Below are 26,082 nucleotides of genomic sequence, written 5' to 3'. Positions count from 1 at the left end.
CAGTATTCCTTTGGAATGGAACTGGTTTATTCACATACGGCATTCTGGGCTCACTTTAGGAACAGCTGTGGAAGAGACTGACATGGTAGTAATGAGATTAAGTGTATTTCTTAGTGGCTCTGAAATATTTTTGGGTCACCCTATAAGAATCTGATGATTCCTTTTAGAAAAATGCACAGTCATGCAAAATGTTGCACAACTGACCCCTTGCAAGTTTTTCATGGACCGTATTAAGAGACCTTGATCAATAAGCCTGCAAGAGGCTGGGTGGTGGTTAAACTGGGTGGTGGTGGGGGGGTGGGGGCGATTAGGGAGATAAGTATGTGTGTTTTCTTCCTAAAAATTTGTCAAGGAATTTCTAGACATAACCTGATTTAGGACTTTAAAAAAAATAAAATTCAAAAAAAGAACACACTGCTACTTGTGTCAGAACTATTCCTTTCGTTTTCCGCCAGGAGAAGCTTCTTAAAAGACCCCCAAATGCCTTTCTTATATTTATATTAAAAAGTCTGGAAGGATGTGCAGTGGTTATCTGTGAGTGATAGAATTATAGAATTAAAAGAAAAAAACTTTACTTTGCTTTTGATTACCTAAAGTCTCTAATCTTTAAAAATAAAGAGGTTATAGGAAAATAGCTATTTTTAATTTTTCAAAAGCCAAATAGAAGTGTTTTAATAGATTGCAATTAAATTCTGTTCTTACCTATTAGGTGATTAATAAGCACTTTCTACGGTTTATTTCCTATCTAATTTACTGATACTTTTTCATTTCATAGGCCTCATTCACACTTGCTTTCCTGGGGTTACAGTCAGCTGATCCTTCATCTAATTAAACTTCCTGCGGAGTTTATAACCAAAGAGAAAATGATTGACATCTGCAGGTCTTGTGGGTAAGTGAGAATTTTCTTAGAAACTGAAGTTAAGATTAGAAACATTTCAGTTAACAACCTTATAATTAAGAGTCTTAATTGATAATTATTATTTGGGGATTCTTTTTGCTGTGGAAAAGTACCTTTCTGTTTTAAGTGGTAGTGAATTAAACATCTATTTCCCTTTGAAATTTCATGCTTTTTTTTTTTTTTTTTTTGGTGTGTGTAGCCTTTCCTAATTCCTCTCCACTCCCTCTGCTTTAGTTGCCAGCCCCAGTTCTCAGGCATGTAGATAGTATTTAATTAAGCATCAGATTATGTGATACCAATTATAATTGATACAGGCTTTTATAATTAATACAGTAAGAGAGAGATCAGAATGGGCTCAATAGAATCGCTGGTGAAGGACTCAGGGAGGAGGTAAGATTTTGGAGATAAAACCTAAAACCTGGGTAGGATTTGTATTTATAAAGGAGCTAGGAGAGGGTGAGTTAGGTGAGAGAAACAGAGCAAGAGCATGGAAAACTGACATTGCTTATTATCCACATCACACTTCAGTCAGTTATTTATTGCCTGGTGATATTGTCTTACAGTTCCACCTGGATTATAATCTTTTGGAGATATAGGGACTTGTGTCTTTCTTTTCCCTCATAGTGTCTATATCTAATTTGTATAGTGGTAGGCACTTGATACATATTTGTTCATTGTTAATGAGACTGAGACTGGCCAGGTGGTGGGTGACAAGATCGTGCAGGCCCTTGAAAGCTGGCAGAAGAATTTAGTTATCAGTAGAGATGTTTTTAGACTTTTGGTGCAAAAATTGCATAAGGAAAGTGGAGCTTTCTAGAGATCATTTCTGATGTCATACATGAGAAGGCTGGAGACAGAAGGCCAGCCAGGAAGCTGTTGTAGTAATTCAGACATGAGTGGATTGGTGATTAGTAGGGCAGCAAAAGGAGCACATCCAGTGGGCATTTCAAAGGAAAATGCAGTGGGGCATGCTGATACTGGATATAGCAAATGAAGGAGGGGAAGAGTCAAGGAGGTCTTAAAAGTTTGCATATTTGGAGAAGAAATATGCTAGGTTTGTGTTGAATTTTAAAGGTTATAAAGTGAATAAAGTTTAAATGCCTTATAATTGGAGCTTGGCCTCAAATGTCAGCATTTGTTGCTATTTTTTTCCCCTTAAATTCTCTAGATCAGCCAGGCGCAGTGGCTCACGCCTGTAATCCCAGCACTTTGGGAGGCTGAGGTGGGCGGATCACCTGAGGTCAGCAGTTCGAGACCAGCCTGAACAAAATGGCAAAACCCTGTCTTATAAATATATATATTTTTTAACTTAAAAAAAAAAGAAAAATAAATTCTCTAGATCAGGACCGTCTAACAGAACCTTCTGTGATAGTGGAGATATTCTACTGAACTGTCCAATGGTGGCCACTAGCCACATGTAGCCATCGAGTACTTGAAATGTGAATATGTTAGCTGAAAAATTGACTTTCAGATGTTATTTACTTTTAATTAATTAAATGGAAATAGCCACGTGTGGCTGTGTCTACCGTATTGGACAGCACAGCTCCAGATAAATTCACTGCCTTTTATTCCTTTCTTCAACTTTGGTCTCCTTAAAGTTTCTGGCCTGGATATCTAACTCTCTGTTTGGAGCTGGAGAGAAGAAGAGAGGCTTTCACCAATATTGTGTATCTGAATGATATGAGCCTGATGGAAGGGGACAATGGTATGTCAATCCTAACTGGTTACTCTTGGTTATAATGTTTAGAAGTTACTCCAGACTTCTCAACAAAGAAATTTGGTGAACCTTTCAATGATCATATATTTAATATATAATTCTACTTAGTTGTCACATTTGTGGAGTTTTTTTTTTTTTTTTAATCTATAGCCCTTGCTATGTTGTGAAATCATAATAAGAATAAACTACAGGCAACTTTCCTATTTCATAAGTGCCTACTATATGTTAGGCACTATACTATGTGCTTTCCATATGTTATTTTCAATGAGATAACAAACTCTGGGGATAGTTACTACTCCACTTTCCAGATCACTGGGGTACAGAAAGGTCAGTTAATTGGCCCAAAGTCACACAGCTACTAAAGGTAAATGCTGGAGCTGGGGTTCAGACCAAGGTCTTCCTCCAAAATTTATGCTCAGGCTCTTTTTACTGCTTCATGTTGCCTCTTTTTTTTTTTTTTTTTAAATCCCATTAATTAAAGATGATTCTGGCCAGTTGTGGTGGCTCAGGCCTGTAATTCCAGCACTTTGGGAGGCTCACCTGAGGTCAGGAGTTTGAGACCAGCCTGGCCAACATGGTGGTGAAACCCTGTCTCTACTAAAAATATAAAAATTAGCTGGGTGTGGTGGTGCCTGCCTGTAATCTCAGCTACTGGAGAGGCTGAGGTAGGAGGATTGCTTAAACCTGGGAGGTGGAGGTTGGAGTGAGCTGAGATCGCACCAGTGCACTCCAGCCTGGGTGACAGAGCAAGATTTGGTCTCAAAACAAAAAAAGAAAAATTTGTTGGATTCATCAAGTTCTTTTCTGTGTCACGTTGTCTTCTATGCTTCCTTTATCAGAAATGGAGGGCTCTTTATTTCTGATGGCCCCCTACTCCAGGTTTTTACATTATGTGGGCCCCATGCACATGCGCTCTAAACTTGTCTCGTCTTTTAGCTTTCTGTTCAATGTCATTTCCTCATAGAGCCCTTCTCAGATCTTCCAGGCAGTCAGCCATTCTCTCTAATGCTTCCTTGTTCATTTTTTTTATAGTACTTAGCATAGTTTATACATATATATTGACATGTTTAAGTTTTGTCTCCTATAATAGACTGTAAGCTCCACAAGAGTGCAGGGATTGTGTCTCTTTTGTTCATCATTACATATCTAGTGCCTAGCATAGGATATGCCATGGGCAATTACTGAGTGGTTGAAAGAATTCTGAAGCTGCCTGGGTGAGGTAATTCATGCCTATAATCCCAGCACTTTGGGAGGCTGAGGTGGGAGTATTGCTTGAGCTCAGGAGTTCAACACCAGTCTGAGTAACATAGTGAGACCCTGTCTCTCTTTTAAAAAAAAAAATTTGAAGTTAATTTTGTGGCTTCTCTTTATCATGAAGAATTTATACAACAAATTTTCAGAAAACAAATTGTATTAGGATGATGCAATTATGGTCTTAGATATTTTTATGTTTTGGTATTAAACATTTTCAGTTTTGACTATCTCCTGTATTCAGTCACTGTGCCAAGAGTGATCAAAACCAACATAATTTCCCTGTGTGTGTTTAGGTTGGATCCCAGAGACTATGGAGGAATGGAAGCTTCTCCTTCATCTCATACAGAGCAAGAGCATGAGGCCAGGCCTGCAGGAGTCACTAAATAGGAGCCTCAGTGATGGGCCTTCCCCCATCAATGTGGAGAACGTGGCACTTCTGTTAGCTAAGTCCATGGGCCCAGATCGGGCTTGGTCACTGCTACAGGAATGTGGTCTGGCCCTTGAGTTGTCAGAGAAGTTTACCAGAACCTGTGATATCCTGAGGATTGCTGAGAAAAGGCAGAGGTAATACCAGTTTGTCCTGTGCTCTGCATGGTGCTTGGAGAAGGTAGAACACCACACCTTCAGAGGTAGATATGGAGATCACCTAGTTCCGACCCGTCACTAACATGAGGAGACTGATATTGATCTGGTAATTAAGGGAAGAGGCTAAAGTAATATTTCATTCACAGTTCTGACCAGGGTGCTGTTCAGATTAACCTGAATCATCTGATGTATCCTTGATTCTTTAAAAATATTACTGGTTGGGCGTAGTGGCTCACATCTGTAATCCCAGCAATTTGGGAGGCTGAGGTGGGTGGATCACCCAAGATCAGGAGTTTGAGACCAGCCTGACCAATATGGTGAAACCCTGTCTCTATTAAAAAAAAATACAAAAAATTTGCCAGGTGTGGTGGCAGACACCTGTAAATCTCAGCTATTTGGGAGACTGAGGCAGGAGAATCGCTTGAACCTGGCAGGCAGGGGTTGCAGTGAGCCAAGATCGTGCCATTGCACTCCAGCCGGGGCAACAGGAGTGAAGCTTTGTCTGAAAAAAATGTATTACTGGTACCAGATACCTAATGTCTCAGTCTTTTTTTTTTTTTTAATTGTGGTATAATACACATAACATTTATTATCTTAAGAATTTAAAAATGTTAGCTCAGTGGTATTAACTGTATTCACATGGTTTTGTATTCAGTCTCTAGAACTTTTTCATTTTGCAAAACTGAAACTCCACACCCATTAAACAACATTTATTTCCTCTACCTAGCCCCTAGCAACCACAATTCTACTTTATGTTTTTATTAATTTGACTATTCTAAATACCTCAGCTTAGTGGAATTAATACATTTGCCCTTTTGTGACTGGCCTGTTTCACTGAGCATAGCATCCTCAAGGTTTATCCATGTTGTGGCATGTATCAGGATTTCCTTCCTTCTTAAGGCTGAATAATATTCCATTGTATATATATGCCGCCTTTTGTTTATCTATTCATCTGTTGACGGACACCTGAGTTGCTTCTACTTCCTGGCTATTGTGAATAATGCCGCTATGAATATGAGTATACAAATATGTCTTCCAGACACTGTTTTCAGTTCTTTTGGGTATATACCTGAAAGTAGAATTCTTGAATTATGTGGTAATTCTATTTTTAATTTTTGAGGAACCACCATACTGTCTTGTGGAGACCACACCATTTTATTTTCCTGCCAGCAGTGCACAAGGGTTCCAGTTTTTCCATGTCCTAGCCCCACACATCATTTTCTGTTGTTTTTTGTTACATAGTAGCTATCCCAATGGGTGTCAGGTACTCTCTCATTGTGGTTTTTTTGATTTGCATTTTTCTAGTGATTAGAGAGATGTTGAGCATCTTTTCATATGCTTATACCTATTCAAGTCCTTCGTGCATTTTGAATCAGGTTGGGTGTTTTTGTTGTAGATGTTGCTGAAAGAGTTCTCTGATATTCTGGATATTAACCCCTTATCAGATAAATGATTTGCAGATATTTTCTTCCATTCTGTACGTTGCCTTTTCACTGTGTGGATTGTGTCTTTTGATGCACAGAATCAGTCAACTTTTTGAATCCTCTAAGACTCTGTAGGTTTTTAAGTTTTCTGTGAAGAATGAATAATGACAACTAAATTTGCTTGTTTCTTTTCTTTGGGATTTCAGGGCCTTGATACAAAACATGCTTGAAAAATGTGATCGGTTTCTCTGGTCCCAGCAGGCCTAGTGGGAGAAGATTCAGCAGGATGTCATGACATTTTGAGAAAAACTAAATCATGCTCCTGGACCTTCTGAATGCTTTTGTTATTGAAAGAAAGACACCACACCCAAATCCTGCCACCTTATTGGGGTTACTTTTGTCAGGATCTGTACCCTTGGCATCGGCATCTGTGACGCTTTATTTGTGACCTCAGCATTACTCCACATTTCTTAACCAAAGTTGGATTTTGAAAACAGTCAGTTCTTGGTTGCTGGAATTAGAATGTGAATATCCTAGTATTATTCTGAACTACAGTATTAATTGCTTGTTGCTAGTGGATTAGAGATTCTTTTCTTACTGTGGCTTTTATATGGGGAGCAGAAGCTTTTCATCCTGGTCACATGAAGACAGATAATATTATTGACTGGAGTTGAATTTTTTTATATCTTGTCTGGTGCAATCTGGAAATTACTGAAATAAGACCTTGTATAATGGAATTAACACACCAAATAAGTAGAACACTGAAGATTTGAATTAGATATTTAAGTAAAATGGGACCAGGTGCAGTGGCTGAGGCCTTTAATCCCAACTCTTTGGAAGATCAAGATGGGAGGATCATATGAGGCCAGGAGTTCAAGACAAGCCTGAGCAACAAAGTGAGAACTCATCTGTACAAAAAATTTAAAAATTAGTCAGGTGTAGTGGTGTGTGCCATTAGTCCCAGCTACTCAAGAGGCTGAGTTGGGAGGTACTTGAGGCGAGGAGGTCCAGGCTGCAATGTGTTTGTGCCACTGCACTCCAGCCTGGATGACAGAGAGAGCCCTTGTCTCAAAAATAAATAAAATAAATGTTTTCATATCTAAATTAAGCTAATTATTTAATATTGTCTAATCTGAACCTATATACAACTGACTAATTGATTCTTAGAAATGTGTTATCTTTAATCTTTCCTAAACAGAGTAGCCCAGAAGAGTCATGCACTTTTTAAAATTATTTTTAAGAAGCCATAACAAAGCTGTGTACTAATAAGGACTGCAGCAAGCATTTGTATTATTTAAATTATGTAAGTAGATTGTCGTTTGTCAGGCTCCTGTACATTTACATAGCATATTATATTAATAATAAATGTAAAGTATGACTAAAATTTTCATTTGAACAGAATGTAGACAGGAGGTTTATTTTGAGCATTTTGCAGAAAGGTGTAGAGTAAGTAAAGTGTTGGATGCATTGAACCATTCAAATCTTTTCTTTTCTAACACAGCTAGAGAACATGGACACAAATCACTGTTACACTTACACATGACACCTAGATATGATTGACCTTATGGGATAAAGAGATTGTCAGGGAAAGGAGGCTTCACAAAGCTGCTTAGAATTCTGGGAAGTATGGAAAACCTTCCCACTAGGATAATTTGCCTTTTGGCTGTGTTAGATTATGTTGAAATGTGAGTCTATAGATAAGGATGAGAGCCCCCACGCTACTCAGCACAGTGACTGCAAGAAGGCCCATAGGAAATCCCTTGACAAGCAGACAACATGAACTAGCACAATTGTGCAATCATTTCCTGACAGACCTTCACAAGGCACAGCAATTCTCATTCGATACAGAGAGAAATTTCTAGTATAACAAAAATAAATCCTGCCCCTTGAATTTATTTTCTAAGGCAAACAAAAATCACCTTCATGACATTTTGGGCTAGATGAAAAAAAAGAATCCCCCTCAGTTAAACATTTAAACGTACAGTCTATTTGGGTATTAGGCAGTGTTTCAAAATAGAACTTGTGTCTTTCTTTCACTTGCCTAAAAGTTCTAGGCAGATTGTGATGCATGGTTGCCTCACTTTCACTTTTGTTTCCAGCTCTGACCACTGTTTTACAGGGCAGCATAGTGGCTGAGAGCTTGTGTTCTGAGGCTGACTGCGTAGGTTTGAATAGTTTCTCTTTTGCTGAGTGACTTTGGGAAGTTCCTTTGTTTCTCTAAGTTTTAGCCTTGTCATCTGTAAAATTGGGATGATAGTAGCTCTGATTCAGGGTAGTTTGAGGATCAGATGAGATAATGAATGGCACACAGAAAGAGTGAGGTGTTAGAGCTACCCATTAGTGAGAATTAAAGGACATTGAAATGTAGGGCACAGTGCCTGTGACAGTGTATAGGTAATAACTGTAGCTGTTGTGAGAAGGGTTTGGGATGTCATTGTTTCACCTAGTAGTTATCAGACCCATAGATACTGGATTTACATGAGCTGGAGAGAGTGGGAAGGCAAAATTGAAATTAATAATTTCCTCGTCTGTGTTAAATTTGTGACTGCCCTGGTTAAGGCTCAAAACCTTGTAGTAGTCATCCTTGCCTCTTCCTCCTCCTCTACCCTCACTTCTAATTACTAGGTTCATTCTCTCAATTCTGCCTTGCTGGTGTTTTCCATTAGTCATTTTTTCCCATTATCTCTGGCCACCAGCCCACATTCTCATTACTTCTTGCCTACCATTGCAGCAGTCTTAAGTGACCTTCCTCTCTTCACCTCTAACCACTGATATCCCATCACTGCCACCAGTTCATCTCAGCACAATAAATGTAAACAATTTTAGATAATCACCCAGTCAGGTGATTCATAAACCTGGCTATACATCAGAATCACCACAGGAGCTTGTTAAAAATGCAATTGCTGGCTTGGTGCAGTGGCTCATGCCTGTAGTCCCAGCACTTTGGGAGGCTGAGGTGGGCGGATTATCTGAGGTCAGGAGTTAGAGACCAGCCTGGCCAAAATGGTGTAACGCCATCTCTACAAAAAATAAAAAATTAGCTCAGCGTGGTGACATGCGTGTGATCCCAGCTACTAGGGAGGCTGAGGCAGGAGGATCACTTGAACCCAGGAGGCGGAGGTTGCAGTGAGCTGAGATTGTACCACTGCACTCCAGCCTGGGCAGCAACACATTGAGACTGTCAAACCCATGAACAACAGTAACCCAGTTTGCTGGACATGGTACATGCCTGTAGTCCCAGCTACTTGGGAGACTGACGCAGGAGAATCGCTTGAACCTGAGAGGCAGAGGTTGCAGTGAGCTTAGATCACACCACTGCACTCCAGCCTGGGTGATGGAGTGGGACTGCATCTCAAAACAAAACAAAACAAAACAATTGCTATCCTATTCCAAACCCGAAATCTATAGATCAAGGGATGAATTTATTATCCTAAACCTATCCCAAACCTGAAATCTATAGATCAAGGGATGAATTTATTATCCTAAAACCTATCCCAAACCTGAAATCTAGAGATCAAGGGATGAATTTATTTTTATTTTATTTTTGAGTTGGAGTCTCACTCTGTTGCCCAGGCTGGAGTACAATGACAATCTCAGTTCACTGCAACTTCTTGGTTTCAAGGAATTCTCCTGCCTCAGCCTCCTGAGTAGCTAGGATTACAGGTGTGTGCCACCATGCATGGCTAATTTTTGTATTTTTAGTAGAGACGGGTTTCACCATGTTGACCAGGCTGGTCTCAAACTCCTGACCTCAAGTGATCTGCCCGCCTCGGCCTCCCAAAGTGCTGGTATTACAGGCTTGAGCTACTGTGCCCAGCCTCAATGGACTAATTTAACCTCCTTCAACTTGCCACCCACCCCCACACTGTTCTGAGATTTAGATATAGAGTCATCCTCATGTATAGATGCACGACAGCCCCTGATAAAGAGCGTTTATCTTGCTCTTATGGGAAGTTAATTGCAGATGCACTGCCAGGATCTTTGTCCCCTTGGGGTACAGTCAGGCTAATTCCCAGTCAGAAATGATCAGCAGCTCCCCTGTTTTCAGAGTACAGCCTAAGCCTTTGGGCTTGACGTTTAAGGCCCTCTGTGATCCATTTCCAAACTTTTTCTCAGTTTCAGAGCCGAAGTTTGTCTCTCCTCCTGGGTCCTCCGTTCCTTGCATACGTTCTGCACTTTGCCCTTTCTGCATATGTTCCTGCTCAACCCTGGCGTGGCTTTTCACCTGTTGCCTACCTGTAAGATGTTGCTCATCGTCTGCAGAAGTCTGACCTGCAGACCCTGACTCAACGACAGATGAATGAATGCGCTCTCACACCATTACTGCAAGTGGGCTAGGGATGGCCATTGACTGCTTTCAGAGGGTGAAATGCAACCAATCAACCCAGACCCTCTATCTGTCCACACATTTATTCCCCCAAGATTTTACAACAGAGGTTCTAAGTTAACACATTTGTGGATAATTAATATGGTTAAAAGAGTAGTTATAGGACTGATAAAAGCTTTAGGTTCAGGGGCCCAGAGTAAATGCTATTAACAGGTAATTCCCCTTTGATCTTCCCCAGAGAGACATCCAGCACAGAGTTAACATGAGTAAACAGAGTAGAGATGAATGGGTGTGGGGTAAGCCTTTTGATGGGTCTCTATCTCTTTCTAACTTAATGGACTGGCTGGCTGCCTTAGGCCTGCGGCAATAAAACCTTTCAGCTTTCCAAAAGGTTTGAGACTATATAACTTTCCCTATTTTCCATAATATTTTGCTTCCACCCTGAGTGAACAGCAACATTTCCTCCCTTGTTTTCAACAATATCAGGCTTTGCTATCTGCCAGCCACTGATTGGTTCAGCTGTGGGTCTGTCAGGTGATGTGGTCATTGCTTTTATTCCAGCTTTGCAGCCTAGGATTAATCAATAACAAGACAATTATGACTACAATTAGCAACAGTTTCCAGCTAAAGAGTGACTTCCAGGAATGGGGGGGGGGTCTAACCAGGAGAGAGGATCTTGCACACCTTTCCATATTTTTGACCAGATTATCCACAAAAGCAGCTGTTTTATGGCTGAGAGTATAAAAGCTAGAAGTGTAACTATGAATCTTTTATATTTGACCTGTAGTATTACTTGGCATTTCGGTTTACCGTATGACATTAATGAGAAACTTTACTGGGGGTATGTTAATCTTTTTTAGTTAAGCAGTTGCCTTGTTAGAAGCTGTGAAGGGGGTGTTAGTTTGTTACAAACAGAAAAATTGTGGATTAGAAGATGAGCTTGATAGAGTGTAGCAAGTACAGGTTGCTGGCAAGGTGAAAGAATAAAAAACAAATCCTAAGCAGGATTCGGTTAGTTTTTTGCGTTGTCCTCTTCAGCATTCCTCAGGTGAAGTTTGGGGCTTCTGTGGTCTAACTAAGAAAGCTGCATCGTCCCGCAGGGTTTCTCTCAGGCTGGCTTGAGTTTTTTCTTCTTTCCATCCTTTAATGAGGATGCAGTCTTTTGGCTGGTGCTGGTGTGCTGGAAATTCTAGTAGTTTTGCCTGTGCTAAGAGACTTAATAATTTTTGTAAAAGAACAGGTTAGTGCTTTAAGAAAAATGTTGCCAGTACAGAAAAACTGGATATTTCTTTAACTTTTAACCAGTATGTTTACACACAGAATTCCTTTTACAATTAATGTTTTAAAACTTGCTTAGACCTTTAAAACAAAATTTATATAACCTACTTGCATAAATTCCCTTCTATAACATTTTTCACAACTTTCACTGACAACCTGGACATGCCTTAACATCTTGTGACTGTTTTACAACCTGCCTTACCTCTTTCTTTTTCTCTCTCTCTTACTGATTCTTTCTATTTCTCTTTTTGATTTTTCTGTTTCTGTCTGTGTTGGTTAAGCAGTGATGTTATCACTTGTAAGTCTGCTTGTTTATTGCCATAAACTAATAGGCCAGGCAGTGAGCTGTGGGCTCAAAATTAGACTTAAAGCTGCTTTAAGATTTTGTAATAGATAAGCTGAGTAAGCCAAGTTACTTACTGTATTTATAAGCTGAGCAGAGAAAGTTTCTAATGCTAGTATCACGGCTTTAATTTCAGTTCTTTAACTGCTAGCAAACTTAGATTGGGTGATTGAATTATGTGGTTTTTACCAGACTTTAGTTTTTCTTTGTTTACTTACCTATTCAGCAAACAGTGTTAAAGCATTAGGTACAGAGAAGGGCAATACTGCTTTAAATTGTTTTTTCCTTAAAGGAATCTTGATGATATTAGGATTAACTTAACAATTGACTGCAGTAATCGTTCAAATGGCAAGCTGAAATTGGTAACATGAAGTTTAAAAGGAAACTTGAAAATATCTCTAGAAGCAAAGACTCAAAGAATATACTTTAACCATGTGCTTAAAATTATAGGCAGAATAGCTTAAACCTTGCTGTTGAGTTTTAAGGCTGACCAAGTTTATGGACTTTAAACTAGCAAACTGTTCTGAAAACAATGATTTCCTAGTTGAGCAAAGACTATCTCTAATCCATCTTTCGTGCATATGTTTTCACCACACTCAGATACAAACTTCTTTTACCTTTTGAGAAATGGGTACAACATTTTTACTTCTTAATTCAATAATTATTATTTAACTTGGCTTAAAGGATAATGTGTAGTTTTACATGCTTAGTTTTTAATTGCTCTTTAACTTATTTGTGGGCCTTTTTAAAATAGCTGATTGAAATTTATCATCTAAATTTACAAAATTAAGGGTAAATAAGGCTTGTGCTAATGGTGCTGCCTTTAAGATAGAAAACAGGTTTTGCAACTTATCAATCAGAAAATTCTTTTCCATTGAGGAGCAAGGCTATATGGCTGGCTTTTAATTGCTTCTGTAATTCATGGGCTAGCTGTAATTTCTCTCCATTCAGAGATTACTGCTTTACTTAATTTGAATTTTAAAAGAGCTACATTAAGAGTAAGGTTGGAATAACAACAGTGGCTAATGTTAGCAAAAGGTTTTAAAATCCTTAAATTTTACTTACATCTTAGCAGAGAATTACAGTTTGGGATGTTGCTCATATACAAAGAACACTGTGGGACATCTGTGTGACCCCGCCCTGCTGCTGCTTGCTGCATGCTGCTTTCGGCTTGCTCTGCTCCCTCCTCCTGCCCCGGCTGCGGCTGCCAGCCTGGGCGGAGCTTCCCTGCAGCAGAACCTTTTCTCCCTTTTTTTCCTTTCACTTGGCTTCGTGTCTTTAGCCTGAAATGCCTTTTTCTTATCTTTCCATATACATACACCTGATTGCCTTGCCATTATCAATTACTGGGCAGGCTAAGAGTTTCTTTTGTAATGCTGCTTGCTTAAAACAATTTCCTATAGCTGTAGCATTTCCTTTGACCCTTTTCCTATTTATTAGATGCCTCTGTGCATAATTCCTCCCGTGTTCCCAGAGCTTTACGTCCAGCGTGGATCCCTTTACAGAGATCCATGGTCCTTGGGAAACAGCAGTTTGAATTAAGTTTCTTAGTGGAGCTTGATCCTGTTTCTCTTGCACTGATAACTGCTGTCCCATGCTGAAGCCCTAACCTGAAACAATGCCTCCCCGAGCCTGGCAACTCCCAGTGGCTACCAATGACTTTCTTCTACTTTACCTGACCTGACTGCATGGCCCTCTTTACTCTCTGGTCTCGGGAGGTCTGCTGTTTCTTCTTTCCTTCTTCACGGTGATAAGTCACCACCTGAGACGTTGCTCACCATCTGTGGAAGTCTGACCTGCAGACCCTGACTCAACGATGGATGAATGAATGCACTCTCACACCATGACAGTGTTTGAAGTGGGCTAGGGATGGCCATTGGCTGCTTTCAGAGGGTGAAATGCAACCAATCAACCCAGATCCTCTGTCCACACATTTATTCCCCCAAGATTTTACAACAGAGGTTCTAAGTTAACATATTTGTAGATGATTATTGTGGTTAGACGAGTGTTATACGGCTGACAAAAGCTTTAGGTTCAGGGGCCAGAGTAAATGTTATTAACAGGTAATTTCCCTTTGATCTTCCCCATCCAGCACAAAGTTAACATAAGTGGAAATGAATGGGTGTGGGGTAAGCCCTTTGATGGGTCTCTATCTCTTTCTAACTTAATGGACTGGCCGGCTGCCTTCGGTCTGCCCCAATAAAACCTTTCGGCCTCCCAAAAGGTTTGAGACTATAATCTATAACTTTCCCTAAATATTTTCTGTAATATTTTGTCGCCACCCCGAGTGAATAGCAACACACGATTTCGCCAGAATTCTGTCCCCCTCACATGGATGTGAGGCCTGTGTAATTAGAACCCTGAGCTTATGCAGGCCCCACACTTGGTTTAATGTTCTGCTTTCACTGTTTTGAAATTCTTAATAATTGATGGACAAAGTTCCCCACATTTTTTTTTCCTGTTCTGGCTTCTCAACAAGTCCCCCTATTTTTATTTTGCAGTGGTTCCTACAAATTGGGTAGGTGCTACTGACTGCCACAGTAGATCTAGGGTATAGCCCAAGATTTTGCATTTCTGACAAGATGCCAGGTGATGCTGATGCCTCTGGTCCGTGGGTCACACTTTGAGTAGCAAAGCTCAGTCTAAAGCGTGTTAGACCTAACAACTTGGAAGGAACCTGAAAGACAGTATGGAGCCGACGTCCCGACAGCTGAAATACTACTCATCACAAACTGTTAAGTGAGACATAAATTTGGATTTTTTTTTTAACATTCTGTATTTTGGAGTATCTTTGTTAAAGCAAGTTAGCCTTACCCTAACTAAAGGAAGTGAAGGAGAGCAGGTCGCACAGCTGTTCCGTCCTTTTCTAATTTTGGAAAAAATATTGGAAAAAGCCTACAAGGCCTTTTTTGAGTGGTCAAATCCAAGCTCATGCTCTCTGGTTCGCTTCCTCTGGTGCTGGGGTGTGGGGGTGCTGACCGGAATGGCCCTCCCGATTTGAAGGGTTGGAGACTGACTTTGGAAGAAGACCTGTTTGACTTCTAGCCCAGACCATGCAGTGCAGCCCAACTTACCAGAGTTCTGTCTTGAAGTTTGGGACCAAACCCCAACCAACAATCGAGTACTGGTCATTGTCCTCAGAACTGTCTCCACTGGGGACCCTGTGGGTTTGATTGGGCATAAGATTCATATAGTCCTTGTATTCCCTAACCATCAAGGCCTTCATATTACCCTCATTTTACCCCAACCTCTAACAAAGTACCTTTGTTGTAAAAAACCAAAAACGAGTTATTTTAAACAAAAGATGTAGTGTGTTACAATCTTGCTGCTAGGAATGACACCATGTCCCTAAACCTATTACTGCCCCATAGCATCCCTAAATTCCTTCAGTGTCTTATGGAGCACTGTGCTCCAGATCATGATTCCCCCAGGAGTGGCATCTGTGTGGGACTGCAAGGGTTATGGTGGATTTCCTTAGTCCATGTGGTTTACATTTCTCTGTCTCTCCCAGCTGCCCTGCCCCCCTCCCCATCTTGGCTACCCTACCCAGTATAGTTTCTTCTTGTCTCTTTTATTCTCAGTCTAAGATCCAATCCATTCCTTTGTTCCCAAGTGAACTTGCTGTGTCCAGACTTAACTTTCAAAAAGCAAAGCTTTGCATTGTGTATCAGATGCGGCCTATCAACTGCTTCAGACCTTCTGGCCCCCTCGTCTTTCTCCAGCCGTTGCTACAGTGATGAGTTCCCCCACAGGCTTTGATTTGTTTCATGTAGGTACAACCTGGCAGCATCTTGCTTTGGGTCTGCCCCGTGGACCTTCTGTTTCCTACTCCAGGTAGATCCACTGGACACTCACATGTGCCTAGACAAGAAATGCAGAAAAGTGGGGCCACCCTTGACCAAAGGGAGACGGAAGCCAGTTGCTAGGTGCTTTTCTTTTTGGACTCCTGATGGAGAGCACTGAGACACTTTTTACGATGTTCCTCTGAAGGTCCCAGTGGCATCAGTTATGTGACTCTTATGCATGGCCAGCTCTATAACGTGTCCCTGTATTGGCCTTGCTCCTCACTGTTTTATCTGCTGTCTCACTCCTGCTCCCCAGGTTTATTCGCTGAATAAAATACCTGCAGGCAGGACTGTTTCTGCTTTCTTTTCAAGAGAACCCATGCTAAGAATTGTGGAAAGGTGATGGAGGTGGGAAGGGGATGCAGTGGGAGAGCCTGCTATTCTTTGGAGCCTTATCACCCAGGCTTAGTCTGTTATCCAAGTTGAGGGTGCATTAGGTAAGAAACAGAACATACCCAGTCGTCATTGCAGGCCGAGTCTTCTCTCTCCCCACGTGACCTGCTTCCTTCTCCCTCTGCTCTGATGTCCCCCACGTCTGTTCAGCAGAGCTCCCTGACCCTACCCGCAGATGCAGCATGGATTATGGCTTGGTATAGCAACTACTGAAGGATCCTCAACCTCTAGTCTCTAGGGAAGCCTCCAACTACACTCTGGGGTGCTAGGGAGAATGGCACATCCACACTTACTCAATAGTGAGAGACCCAAAGCCATTACTTCTGATCAAGGAACTAATTTTACAAAAAACAAAGTGTGACCGGGACCCATGCTTATGGAATTCACTGGTCTTACCATGTTCCCTATCTTCCTGAAAAAGAGAGGTGGTCTCCACTGCTGAACCTCTTGATCTTGTTTGGTGTATCCCAGGTTCTGGAGTCAGACAAACCAGCCTGTGGTCCTGGCTCTGGACCTGTTACATGTATGACCTTGGAGAAGGTCCTGAGCATGTATCTCTAAACCTGTTTATCCAACTGAGAACATGAAAGTCTTCTCTGGAGTGTCAATCAGATAAAGCATGTAAAGGACACAGTCTTGCAATTGCAATTTAAAAGATGGCAGCGACTGTAGTTACTATTCACTGGCCTTCCATACCCCAGCAGAGTTTGCACTGCCACCAGTATGTGCCTGTATTGAGGCTCTTACTGTGTTGTGTCTACCTACAGCAGTCCCTTCCTCTTTAGAACAATAAACACTGTCAGAAGACAATGAGTGAGATTAATGTATCTTGTGAAGAGTTATACAGGACAATAGAAATGAAAGTGTTTTCATGAACTGGTCAAATGCTAGTTAGAGGGGTTTTTCAGTCCAGCAGGGAAACTGACACAGAACCAGTTCTGAGAGGAATGGGTAAAGATGAACCAGCAGGCGTGAACAAAGTGCTTGGGAGCCACAAACTCTGCCCCAGAGTGTGGTTCATGGCTACTGAGAAGGCTCTTCAAGGAAGTGGAATTTTTGTCTGGACATGAATTCTAAGTCAGTGGAAAGAAAGATGAGGGAAACTGATGGAAGAGCCATTCTTTAGGGAGAATAAAGAGAAACTTTAAAAATTAAGTATGTTAGAAGCAGGGTGATGCCCATAAAAAATAAAAAAATAAAATTTTAAAATGGAATCACAAATAGGGGCTAGTGTTGGTAAGACTAATGTATTAGCTGCCAGGACTCCTGGGATGGGGCTTTCCAAAGCCTCAGGGAAAGGACATTGAGGACAAGGCCTGGAGGTTGAGAAGAGGACAGGACACAATTGACTGGACAGTGAAGAGATCGGGGCACACAGAGGCCTGGGAATAGCAATAAAATGACTGGCGAGGTCTCTGCATGACCAGGGTGAGGGGGTGGATGAGTGGTGTGAGACGATTGATTGATGTAGCCAGAGATATAAAAGAAAGAGTTTAACATAGAGAGTTCTGAACGACTAACATGAGATTAGCTACTAAGGGATAAAGAGCACAGAAATAATTTTGGGAAAGGGCTCCTCAAGGCTGAGATTTAAATCTTGCTGGAGAGTGTGTGGCTGTAGCCGCTGGGTGGCAGGACACTTTTGCTGGGTGCCACAAGCCAAAGCTGGCAAGCAATGAGCTCCCCATTGAGGTGCCAGCAAAACGTGCCAGGGGTGCAGTTGAACTCACTGGGAATGTGGTTGGGGTCCTGCGAGCTCACTGGGCAGCTGCTTACATAGGGTAAGAGATGGGAGGCTGCTGAAACCCCTGGGATCCTGTGGGGGTGGCCACTGAACTCATTATGCCCTTGCCTCAGGCATGCCCAGGATATCCTGTGTGCCCAGGAGTTGTCTCCCACACACGCAGCCTCCACCTTCGCCTAGATGTGCATGGATCATTTATACCAAACAGGCAGTCTATACCACAAAGAATAACAGTTTCCACAAATTCCATCTTTTAAGTATTTATTAGACATTTACTGTGTCTGCCTCTCCCCACTTTGTATCCCTGCCCTGGGGGGCTCACAGCCAGGTCTCCTGAGGCCAGAGTGAAGAGGAAGCTCAGTATTTCTCAGGCAGGCCGTCAGGTCGGAAGTGATTGGGATCTTTGCCACTCCGGCCCCATTCATTGGCAGCCTGGTCAGCCAGCGAGTCCTCCGCACCATGGCCCAAGAATTGCTGAATATCTTCTCTGGCATTGCTGTAGTTAGGCACGAAAAAGGAGATTAATCACCAGGCAGGTGAGCAATAGCTCACCCTCCCACTCTCCCCACTGAAAGGGAGGGCTCTGGGAGAGGCTCAGACAGGCAAAGGATGGAGGGGTGAAAACACTGACCCTGCCTGGGCACGGCCCCACTCAGCCAGGCTGGGCACCACTAGGCTGGATGAACAGTGCCCAGAGACAGAGGGTGAGGAATCACTCACTCCCACCATCCACTCAGACCCTCACACTGAGCACAAAGGCAGAGAGAGGGCAAGAGGAGGAGGAGCTGCAACCTCTAACTTCTCTACAAGGAGCTTGTCTCCCTCCTGACAGTTCAAGGCAGGCAAGCTCTGCTCACCCAGCCCTGGTATCCCAGAAGCTCAGTTACCTGATCACTTTTGCAGCCCAGGCACCCCCGGGTCCCCTTTGGGCAGCGTCATAGTTCCCCCGAGCGTGGAAGTATTTGTCTGCGCCGATGTAATTGGCTTCTCTCATGTCAGAGTAGGCTCTCCACATGTCCCGAGCCCCTGAAAAGGCACATCAGGAGAACATAAAGACTCTGAGAATCCCTTAAAGAGGAATGAAAGAAGGACAAATCTTCCACTGACTTCAAGCTTTCAGCCTGTGATCATAGCAGCCCTGGATACCACGGGTTGAGAAGCACTTTTCTTTATCCTAGTTGGCTTCTCCAGGTCCCCTGATGAAACTGCTTATGATAAGATCCAGGAGTGCACATGAATGAGGTGGTGACATAAAATACTGATGCTGAGAAAGGTGGCAGACACAGAGCACTTCTGCCCTGACTACTATATATATGTACCTGGAAATGGAACACACGTCATTGTGACCTGAGTTCCAGTGAGTGTTAGAGCATAAAAGTCCCTAAACCCTCTCTCAATAGGGTGCACTGCTGCTGTGGGTGGCTTGAGGAAGCAATAGAGCAGTGGTGCTCAGCCTTGGCGGCACTTTCTTTTTCTTTTTTATTTTTTTTTAGACAGAGTCTGGCTCTGTCACCCATGCTGGAGCACACTGGCATGACCTCAGCTCACTGCAACCTCTGCCTCCCGGGTTCAAGTGATTCTCCTACCACCGCCTCCTGAGCAGCTGGGATTACAGGTGCCTGCCACCATGCCTGGCTAAATTTTCATATTTTTAGTAGAGACAGGGTTTCACCATGTTGGTAAGGCTGCTCAGGAACTCATGACCTCAAGTGATTCATCCACCTTGGCCTCCCAAAGTGCTGGAATTACAGGTGTGAGCGTTGGCTGCACTTTCTAATCACCCAGAGAGAAACTGAAAGTTCCAATGCACAGGTCACGCCCCAGGACAGTTTCTTCAGACTCTGTTGGGGAGTTGCAGGCATGAGTAGTTCAGGTGCCTCCAAGAAGTGGCTGAGATTCATAACCATCAAGCTCTAGGATGTGATCAGTGATGCATCTACCTGGCAAGAGCTCTGGCCTCAAGTACAGCCAGGCTCAAACCCTTGCTCTGCCACCTGCTAACTGGCAGTAAGTTCCTGGGCATCAGCCTCAGCTGCTCTAAGCCTCAGCTTTCTCACCTTCAAAGAGGGGAAGATGCCTGCCTCACAGAGTCATTCTGAAATTAAATGGAAATGCTCTGGTCCTTGAGGGAGCTTGCTGCACATCAATTCCCATCTCCTGTCAAGAAGGCTGGGGAAGGAAAGGAAACAGAACAAACCAGGAAGGGAGCCCCTGACAGAGTGAGGCTAAAGGGCCCTGGACATTATCCCACTAGGATATTGAAGGAGGAAGGAGAAAGAAGACAGAAGTGTCAATAGCCTCAGTGAAACTCTTATGCGATTTGTGCTAAGGGATATTTTACACCAATTGCAGACCTCATTTTGCATCTTATACTCAAACAGCTCAGCTGTTCCTGGGAAGGATGATTGTTTTTTGTCTGAGTAACTGACTGACAATAATCCTCAACCCTCTAATCTGTTTAGCAGCTCCCCAGACACCTGGCACATTCTGCACATTGGGTAGCACAAGGCAAGGCAGCAGCACAAACGGTAAGAAAGCACAGAAGTACCCGTGTGCATTGTTACAGGATTCCCCCATCCCTTATCACACAGGAGATGGGATTTTGATAAACCTTGCAGCAGCTTCTGAAACGTGATGGATCCACTGAACACACCCTGAGAGCCTGCACTACGGGGAAAGGAGATATTCCCAGCAGCTCTGAAGGACCGAGGTGGGCAATCCAGCGAACGCTGGTTCATGGCAGGCCTTAGCAACGCAGACACTCGCAACCCTCTGGTTCAAAAGCAGCCTTCTGAAAGCGTCATTTCCCCCAGCAACTCTCTGGTTCAAAAGCAGCCTTCCGAAAGCGTCATTTCCCCCATTTTATCAGGTCCAGGTGGTGTTTCTCTTCAGAAATCCTGCACACCTTCTGAAGACTTACCACCAAAAGCCTCGCCAATGAAGGAAAACCAGCTGTGGACACCCAGAACCAAAGAGCAGAAAACCAGGCCCGTGAGAAGCTTCATGGTGCTGAAATGAAAGGAGAGGTCAGGCAGTCGCCTGCAAGAACCGAACACCTTCCCTTGGGACTTGTATTCTGAGAGCCTGGTGATTTCCACTGGCTCTTATTAGAATCTTAGTGGCTCATCTAGGAAACCTTGTAACAGGACCTCTTTCAGCGCCAGAAGCCCTCGGTTCTGAACTCATCAGCCCTGACTGTGTAAGAGGATGCCAGTGTGGCATTGATGGAGGAAGGCAGGAGTTATGACCAGACTCCCTCAAGCAGCCTATAATTCCCCACAACCTGTGTACCATGGGTTCCCTCTGCCCAGCACAGAACTCACACAGGATGAACACAAAGGGGATCACTACTTTTCATTCTTAAAGCCTTTAGCACCTGGTATTCCCAGGTGGTCTCTCATCCAAGTACTACCAGGCCTGATCCTGCTTACCTCCCTAGATCAGAGGAGGTAAGACACCTTCAGAATGGTCTGGCTGTAGGCCCCAGGATGACTGTTTTCTTTTGTTGTTATTGTTTTTATTAAACGTAAATGATAATCTTGTTGGGAAAGAGAAAACATAAAATTAAAAAAAAAAAATCACTCTTTGGCATATTACTCACCTGATCTGTGCTGGAGCCAAGCTGCTGGTCCCTGCCTGCCAGGGAGAGGTGGCTGCTATTTATACTGAGCCTTCCCTGCTGGCCTCATGGGAGGGAAGTAAAGCTGGATGTGATCCCTGGGGAAAGTCCCTGCAGGTCATTTCCCCGACAAAACGGTCTAAGACAAGTTCCTGGACGCCAGTGGTTTCTTCATCCCGGGTCATTTATCCCAGTTGTGCAACCAGAGGGAACAAGACAGGTTTGCTGTGCCTTGGTAACTGTCAGGGTAGACCAGCTCTGCTCCTTAACACTGGGGGAGCTGAGGCTGCAGAGATGAGAGTGTGAGCCCTGTGAATGTGGCACCTGGGCTGCTGGACCGTGTATAATGATGGGTCTTCAGCCAGCTCCTGACCGTACCAGTCATTTCCTCAGGATGGTCCTTGCTGGGCTGAGATGTGGGTCTACAGCCTGCGGAAGTCTGACCTGCAGACCCTGACTCAACGACAGGTGAATGAATGCACTCTCACACCGTTACGGTGTTTCTAGTGGACCAGGGATGGATGTTGGCTGCTTTCAGAGGGTGAAATGCAACCAATTGACCCAGACCCTCTGTCTGTCACACATTTATTCCCAAGATTTTAAAACAGAGGTTCTAAGTTAACACTCTTGTGGATAATTAACATGGTTAAAGAGTGGTTATACGACTGATAAAAGCTTTAGGTTCGGGGACCCAGAGTAAATGCTATTAACAGGTAATTCCCCTTTGATCTTCCCAGGAGTGGGCCACCCAGCACAAAATTAACTTGAGTGAACAGTTGAGTGGAGACAAATGGGTGTAGGGTAAGGCCTTTGATCGTCCCTCTCTCTTCCTAACTTAACATAGTGGACCAGCAGGCCACATTTGGCCTGCCCCAATAAAACCTTTTGGCCTTCCAAAAGGTTTGAGAATATAATCTATAACTTTCCCTAATATATCTTTAATATTTTCCAACCACCCTGAGTGAATCTTGACACTGGGCCACATGGCAGATGCTTCTGAAATGAAGTCCCTTTGAGATCATGTCTAAAGCTTCAAAACTGACAGGTTAGGTCCAGCACAGTGGCTCATTCCTGTAATTTCAGTGCTTTTGGAGGCCAAGTCAGGAGAATCACTTGGGGTCAAGGGTTTAAGATCAGTCTGGGCATAATCGTAAGAACTTGTGCCTGCAAAAAATAAAAATAAATGAACCGGGTGTGGTGGTGTCTACCTGCAGTCCCAGCTACTCAAGAGGCTGAGGCAGGAGGATTGCTGGAGAGCTCAGGAGGTCAAGGCTGCAGTGAGCTATAATCACATCACTGTACTCCAGCCTGGGCGACAGAGCAAGACCTTGTCTCCAAAACAAAATAAAACTGACAGCCTAGCCCTGGCATGTCTCATGTGTGCCCTGGAAGGCTTCTTCCACCCCTCTAAATATCCCGAGATTCACCTCCTTGGCACAGAAAATCCCTGCTCAGCGGGCCCAGCCAATTAGCAAATGTGTCATGTAATCTGGCTCCTGAGCTTCTCAATATAGAGAAGGGGACTTTCTGCTGCCCCAGCCTGGTCCTGGAACCCTACATTGGGAGAGTGAAAGTGTGGTGCCATCAATTGGCAACCCAGCTGGGGCAGTGCCAGACTTCCAGGCAGTGGAGGGTTGGGGAGCTCTTGGTCTGCTGTATTACCCTGGAAGGGTACAGGGGGCACCCAGGTCACTGTCTCATGGGAACATCAGCAGGGTCAGACTAGTTCTGCAGAGGCTGGTAGGGGAGCACGGTGGTCAGAGAGGGGTCAGTACCAGAGCCCAGCAGGGCTGAGGCCAGGATATGCAGAGAGGCTGGTGGACATAGCAGCTCCTCTGGTTTCTTCTTCTCTAGTCCATTTTCACTCTTGGTTTTTCTTTCCCTCCCTCTCTCCCTTCCTCCTTCCCTCCCTTCCTTCCTTCCTTCCTCCCTCCCTTCCTTCCTCCCTTCCTTCTTTCCTTCCCTTTCCTCTCCTCTCCTCTTCTCTCCTCTCCTCTCCTCTCCTTTCTTTTCTTTCTTATTCTTTCAAGACAAGGTCTTGATCTATTGCCTGAGCTGGAGTGCAGTGGCACGATGACGGCTCACTGCAGCCTCAGCTTCCCAGGTTTAAGTGATCCTTGCATTGCAGCCTCCCAAGTAGCTGGGACTATAGTTGTTTGCCAACACATCTGAGTAATTCAAAAAAATTTTAGTACAGCCTGGGCAACACCATGTTGCCCAGGATAGTCTCAAACTCCTAACCTGCAATCCTCCTGCCTTGGCCTCCCAAAGTGCTGAGATTATAGGTGTGAATTATCATGCCTGACCGGAAGTTCATATCTGATTGCTTCTATGTTTCACTGAAATAGGAAGCCAAGTTGTCAACTGAGAAGAGAATGAATGAGGAGTTATGGGAAGTTTCAGGAGAGAAGAGAAGTAAAAAGTGGTCATTTAGGAGAGAAAGAATATGATTGAACTTGAGAAAGGTAGCGGATTGTACAGTAGCTCAGATTAATGGCCATGAATTTAAAGTGAGACTAGTCATAGCAGTCATGTTTTTTTCTGATCACATTCAGCTGCCAAGGTTCAGACTTTTAGCAAGTGGTAAACTGGATATCACTGTGCAATAAGTGCTTGTTTAATTGCATGAATGAATACATGCAAAGGTCAAAGGAGGAGAATTCATTTAAAGATGAGGGAGGAGGGAGGCCGAGGCGGGTGGATCACGAGGTCAAAAGATCGAGACCATCCTGGTCAACAAGGTGAAACCCCGTCTCTACTAAAAATACGAAAAATTAGCTGGGCATGGTGGTGCACGCCTGTAATCCCAGCTACTCGGGAGGCTGAGGCAGCAGAATTGCCTGAACCCAGGAGGCGGAGGTTGCGGTGAGCCGAGATTGCGGTGAGCCGAGATTGCGCCATTGCACTCCAGCCTGGGTAATGAGCGAAACTCCGTCTCAAAAAAAAAAAAAAAGATGAGGGAGGGTTACAGGGCACCGGGAGAAAGTTAACAGAGAGAGTGACTGAGGGAAAAGATAGGGCATAACAGACTTCAGTGACCAAGGGCCCACAGGGCCACTGGGGACAAGGTTGCCCAGAGCGTAGCAGGAACAGATCTTCCTCTGAGACAGGAGGGAGAGGAGAGAGAACAAGGAAGATGCATTTTGAAATGGAGGACAGAGGGGCTGGGTGCCGTGGCTCACGCCTGTAATCCCAGCACATTGGGAGGCCGAGGCAGGGGAATCGCTTGAACCCAGGAGGCAGAGGTTGCAGTGAGCCAAGATCCCGCCACTGCACTCCAGCTTGGTGACAGAGCAAGACTCCACCTAAAAAAATAAAAAGAAAAAGAAATGGAGGACAGAGATCCTGAGGGGAACCAGCAGGGCCTGTCCTTTACCTGTCATAGGACTCATCACTCTCAACCTGTTGGCATTTCTGAGTTTGACCCAGAGTGCACAAAACACAGGTATAGAAGCCTTGTCAGGCTTATTGACAGATGAACTATTGTCTCTTTAACATCAAACACAGCACCTCACCTGTAGCAGGTTCTCAGTAACTTTTATTGATTGAATGAGTCAATGCATGAGTGAAGTAGAAGAAGTCATCTGGAATAGATCAACAGTTTGAAGGTTAAGAAGAATGGAAAAGCTTTGCAACAATGATATATAGTATTAGTCATTTAGAGATGAACATGGACATTGTTAAGATCATTAAAATATCAGCCTATTTGAAATGTTTACATTCATTATTGAAAAACATATTCAGAAGGCAAACCCTTATCACCTCTCTGAGGCTCCCAGAGAGATGTTATGAGGCATCATCTTCTGGGTTATGATGGCTTCTTAACTGGCTTCCACATTTCCACATTTGCCGCCAGCTAGTCTCCTCCAATATAGCAGCCAGACTGTTACAACACAAGACAGCTGCTATCACTCGCAGCTCAAAACTTTCCAGAGGATTCCACTTCTACTCATAGTTGAAGGCAAAGCCCTTATAATGGTTTCCAAACTTTACTTAAACTGACCCAGCTCCTTCCTCTCGTACCTTATCTAATCCACTTCTTTCCTCTCGCTCCTGCTCATTTTGCTCCAGCCACACTAGTCTGCAACCCCCCAGGCACATCATACCATAGGGGCATTGGATTAGCTGTTCCTTTCCTCTGGAACATTCTTTTCCCAGATATTTGCATATTGGGGCTTTGAGGGGGCCATGATTCGGGAATCCAGGGTATGGGAAGGTCCAACAATGTAGTTATTGTCAATAAGAATATTGGCAGTGAATATTTTGGAAAGAGGGCTGTAAATGAACTGTGAAAATTTTTGATGAAGATGGGAGAGGATTGGAGTGTTTTGTCAACAAATAGAATAAAGAGATACTTTGTCTCCAAATATCACCAAGCAAATTAAGCAGAAGCATCTAGTGGGTATTTTAAGAATACAGATTCTAGGCTGGCTCACACCTGTGGCTCACACCTGTAATCCCAACACTTTTGTAGGTGGAGATGGAGGATGGGTTAAGGTCAGGAGTTTGATGGCAGCCTGGGAAAATAGCGAGACTCCATCCATTTTTAGAAAAAATTGTCAATTAGCTGGGCATGGTGGCATGCTCCTGTTGTCCTAACTCCTTGGGAGGCTGAGGTAGGAGGATTACTTGAGCCCAGGAGTCTGAGGTTACAA

At 43.5% G+C, this 26,082-nt stretch overlaps 2 protein-coding genes across 23 annotated transcripts in view; one reads left to right on the top strand and one right to left on the bottom strand.

Moving 5' to 3' along the window:
* The window catches only part of HPS5 (HPS5 biogenesis of lysosomal organelles complex 2 subunit 2), a 53,433-nt gene extending 37,475 nt beyond the window's left edge, over positions 1 to 15,958 (top strand). For 9 of the 19 annotated variants that reach the window (XM_035265964.3, XM_035265961.3, XM_035265963.3 and 6 more), the window contains 4 exons: positions 776 to 889; positions 2,497 to 2,603; positions 4,163 to 4,433; positions 9,995 to 15,958. In XM_035265964.3, coding sequence (XP_035121855.1) covers positions 776 to 889; positions 2,497 to 2,603; positions 4,163 to 4,433; positions 9,995 to 10,163 — 661 coding nt within the window. In that variant the 3' untranslated portion in view covers positions 10,164 to 15,958. Of the gene's footprint in view, positions 1 to 775; positions 890 to 2,496; positions 2,604 to 4,162; positions 4,561 to 6,084; positions 7,263 to 9,994 lie in introns of those variants that run through there. The other 10 variants (XM_078340722.1, XM_078340719.1, XM_078340720.1 and 7 more) reach the window with 3 other exon arrangements.
* Positions 15,959 to 18,052: 2,094 nt separating this feature from the next.
* SAA1 (serum amyloid A1) lies at positions 18,053 to 21,442 on the bottom strand. 4 transcript variants are annotated; one of them, XM_009007786.5, is made up of 4 exons: positions 21,240 to 21,442; positions 20,729 to 20,817; positions 18,696 to 18,834; positions 18,053 to 18,304 (listed from the first exon to the last, which is right to left on the bottom strand). In XM_009007786.5, the coding sequence occupies exons 2-4, from the start codon at positions 20,811 to 20,813 to the stop codon at positions 18,166 to 18,168; spliced, it is 363 nt and encodes a 120-aa protein (XP_009006034.3). In that variant the 5' UTR covers positions 20,814 to 20,817; positions 21,240 to 21,442; the 3' UTR covers positions 18,053 to 18,165. The 4 variants fall into 4 exon arrangements, with proteins under 4 accessions (XP_009006034.3, XP_002755128.3, XP_078196852.1 ...); XM_002755082.7 differs by having other exon boundaries at positions 21,410 to 21,442; XM_078340726.1 differs by lacking the exon at positions 20,729 to 20,817 and having other exon boundaries at positions 21,410 to 21,442.
* Positions 21,443 to 26,082: the final 4,640 nt, after the last annotated feature.

This window comes from Callithrix jacchus, chromosome 10, assembly GCF_049354715.1.
Source record: "Callithrix jacchus isolate 240 chromosome 10, calJac240_pri, whole genome shotgun sequence".
Taxonomy (NCBI): Eukaryota; Metazoa; Chordata; class Mammalia; order Primates; family Cebidae; genus Callithrix; species Callithrix jacchus.
The sequence above is the reverse complement of the archived record's forward strand: the minus strand, read 5'-3'. Positions and strand labels throughout refer to the sequence as shown.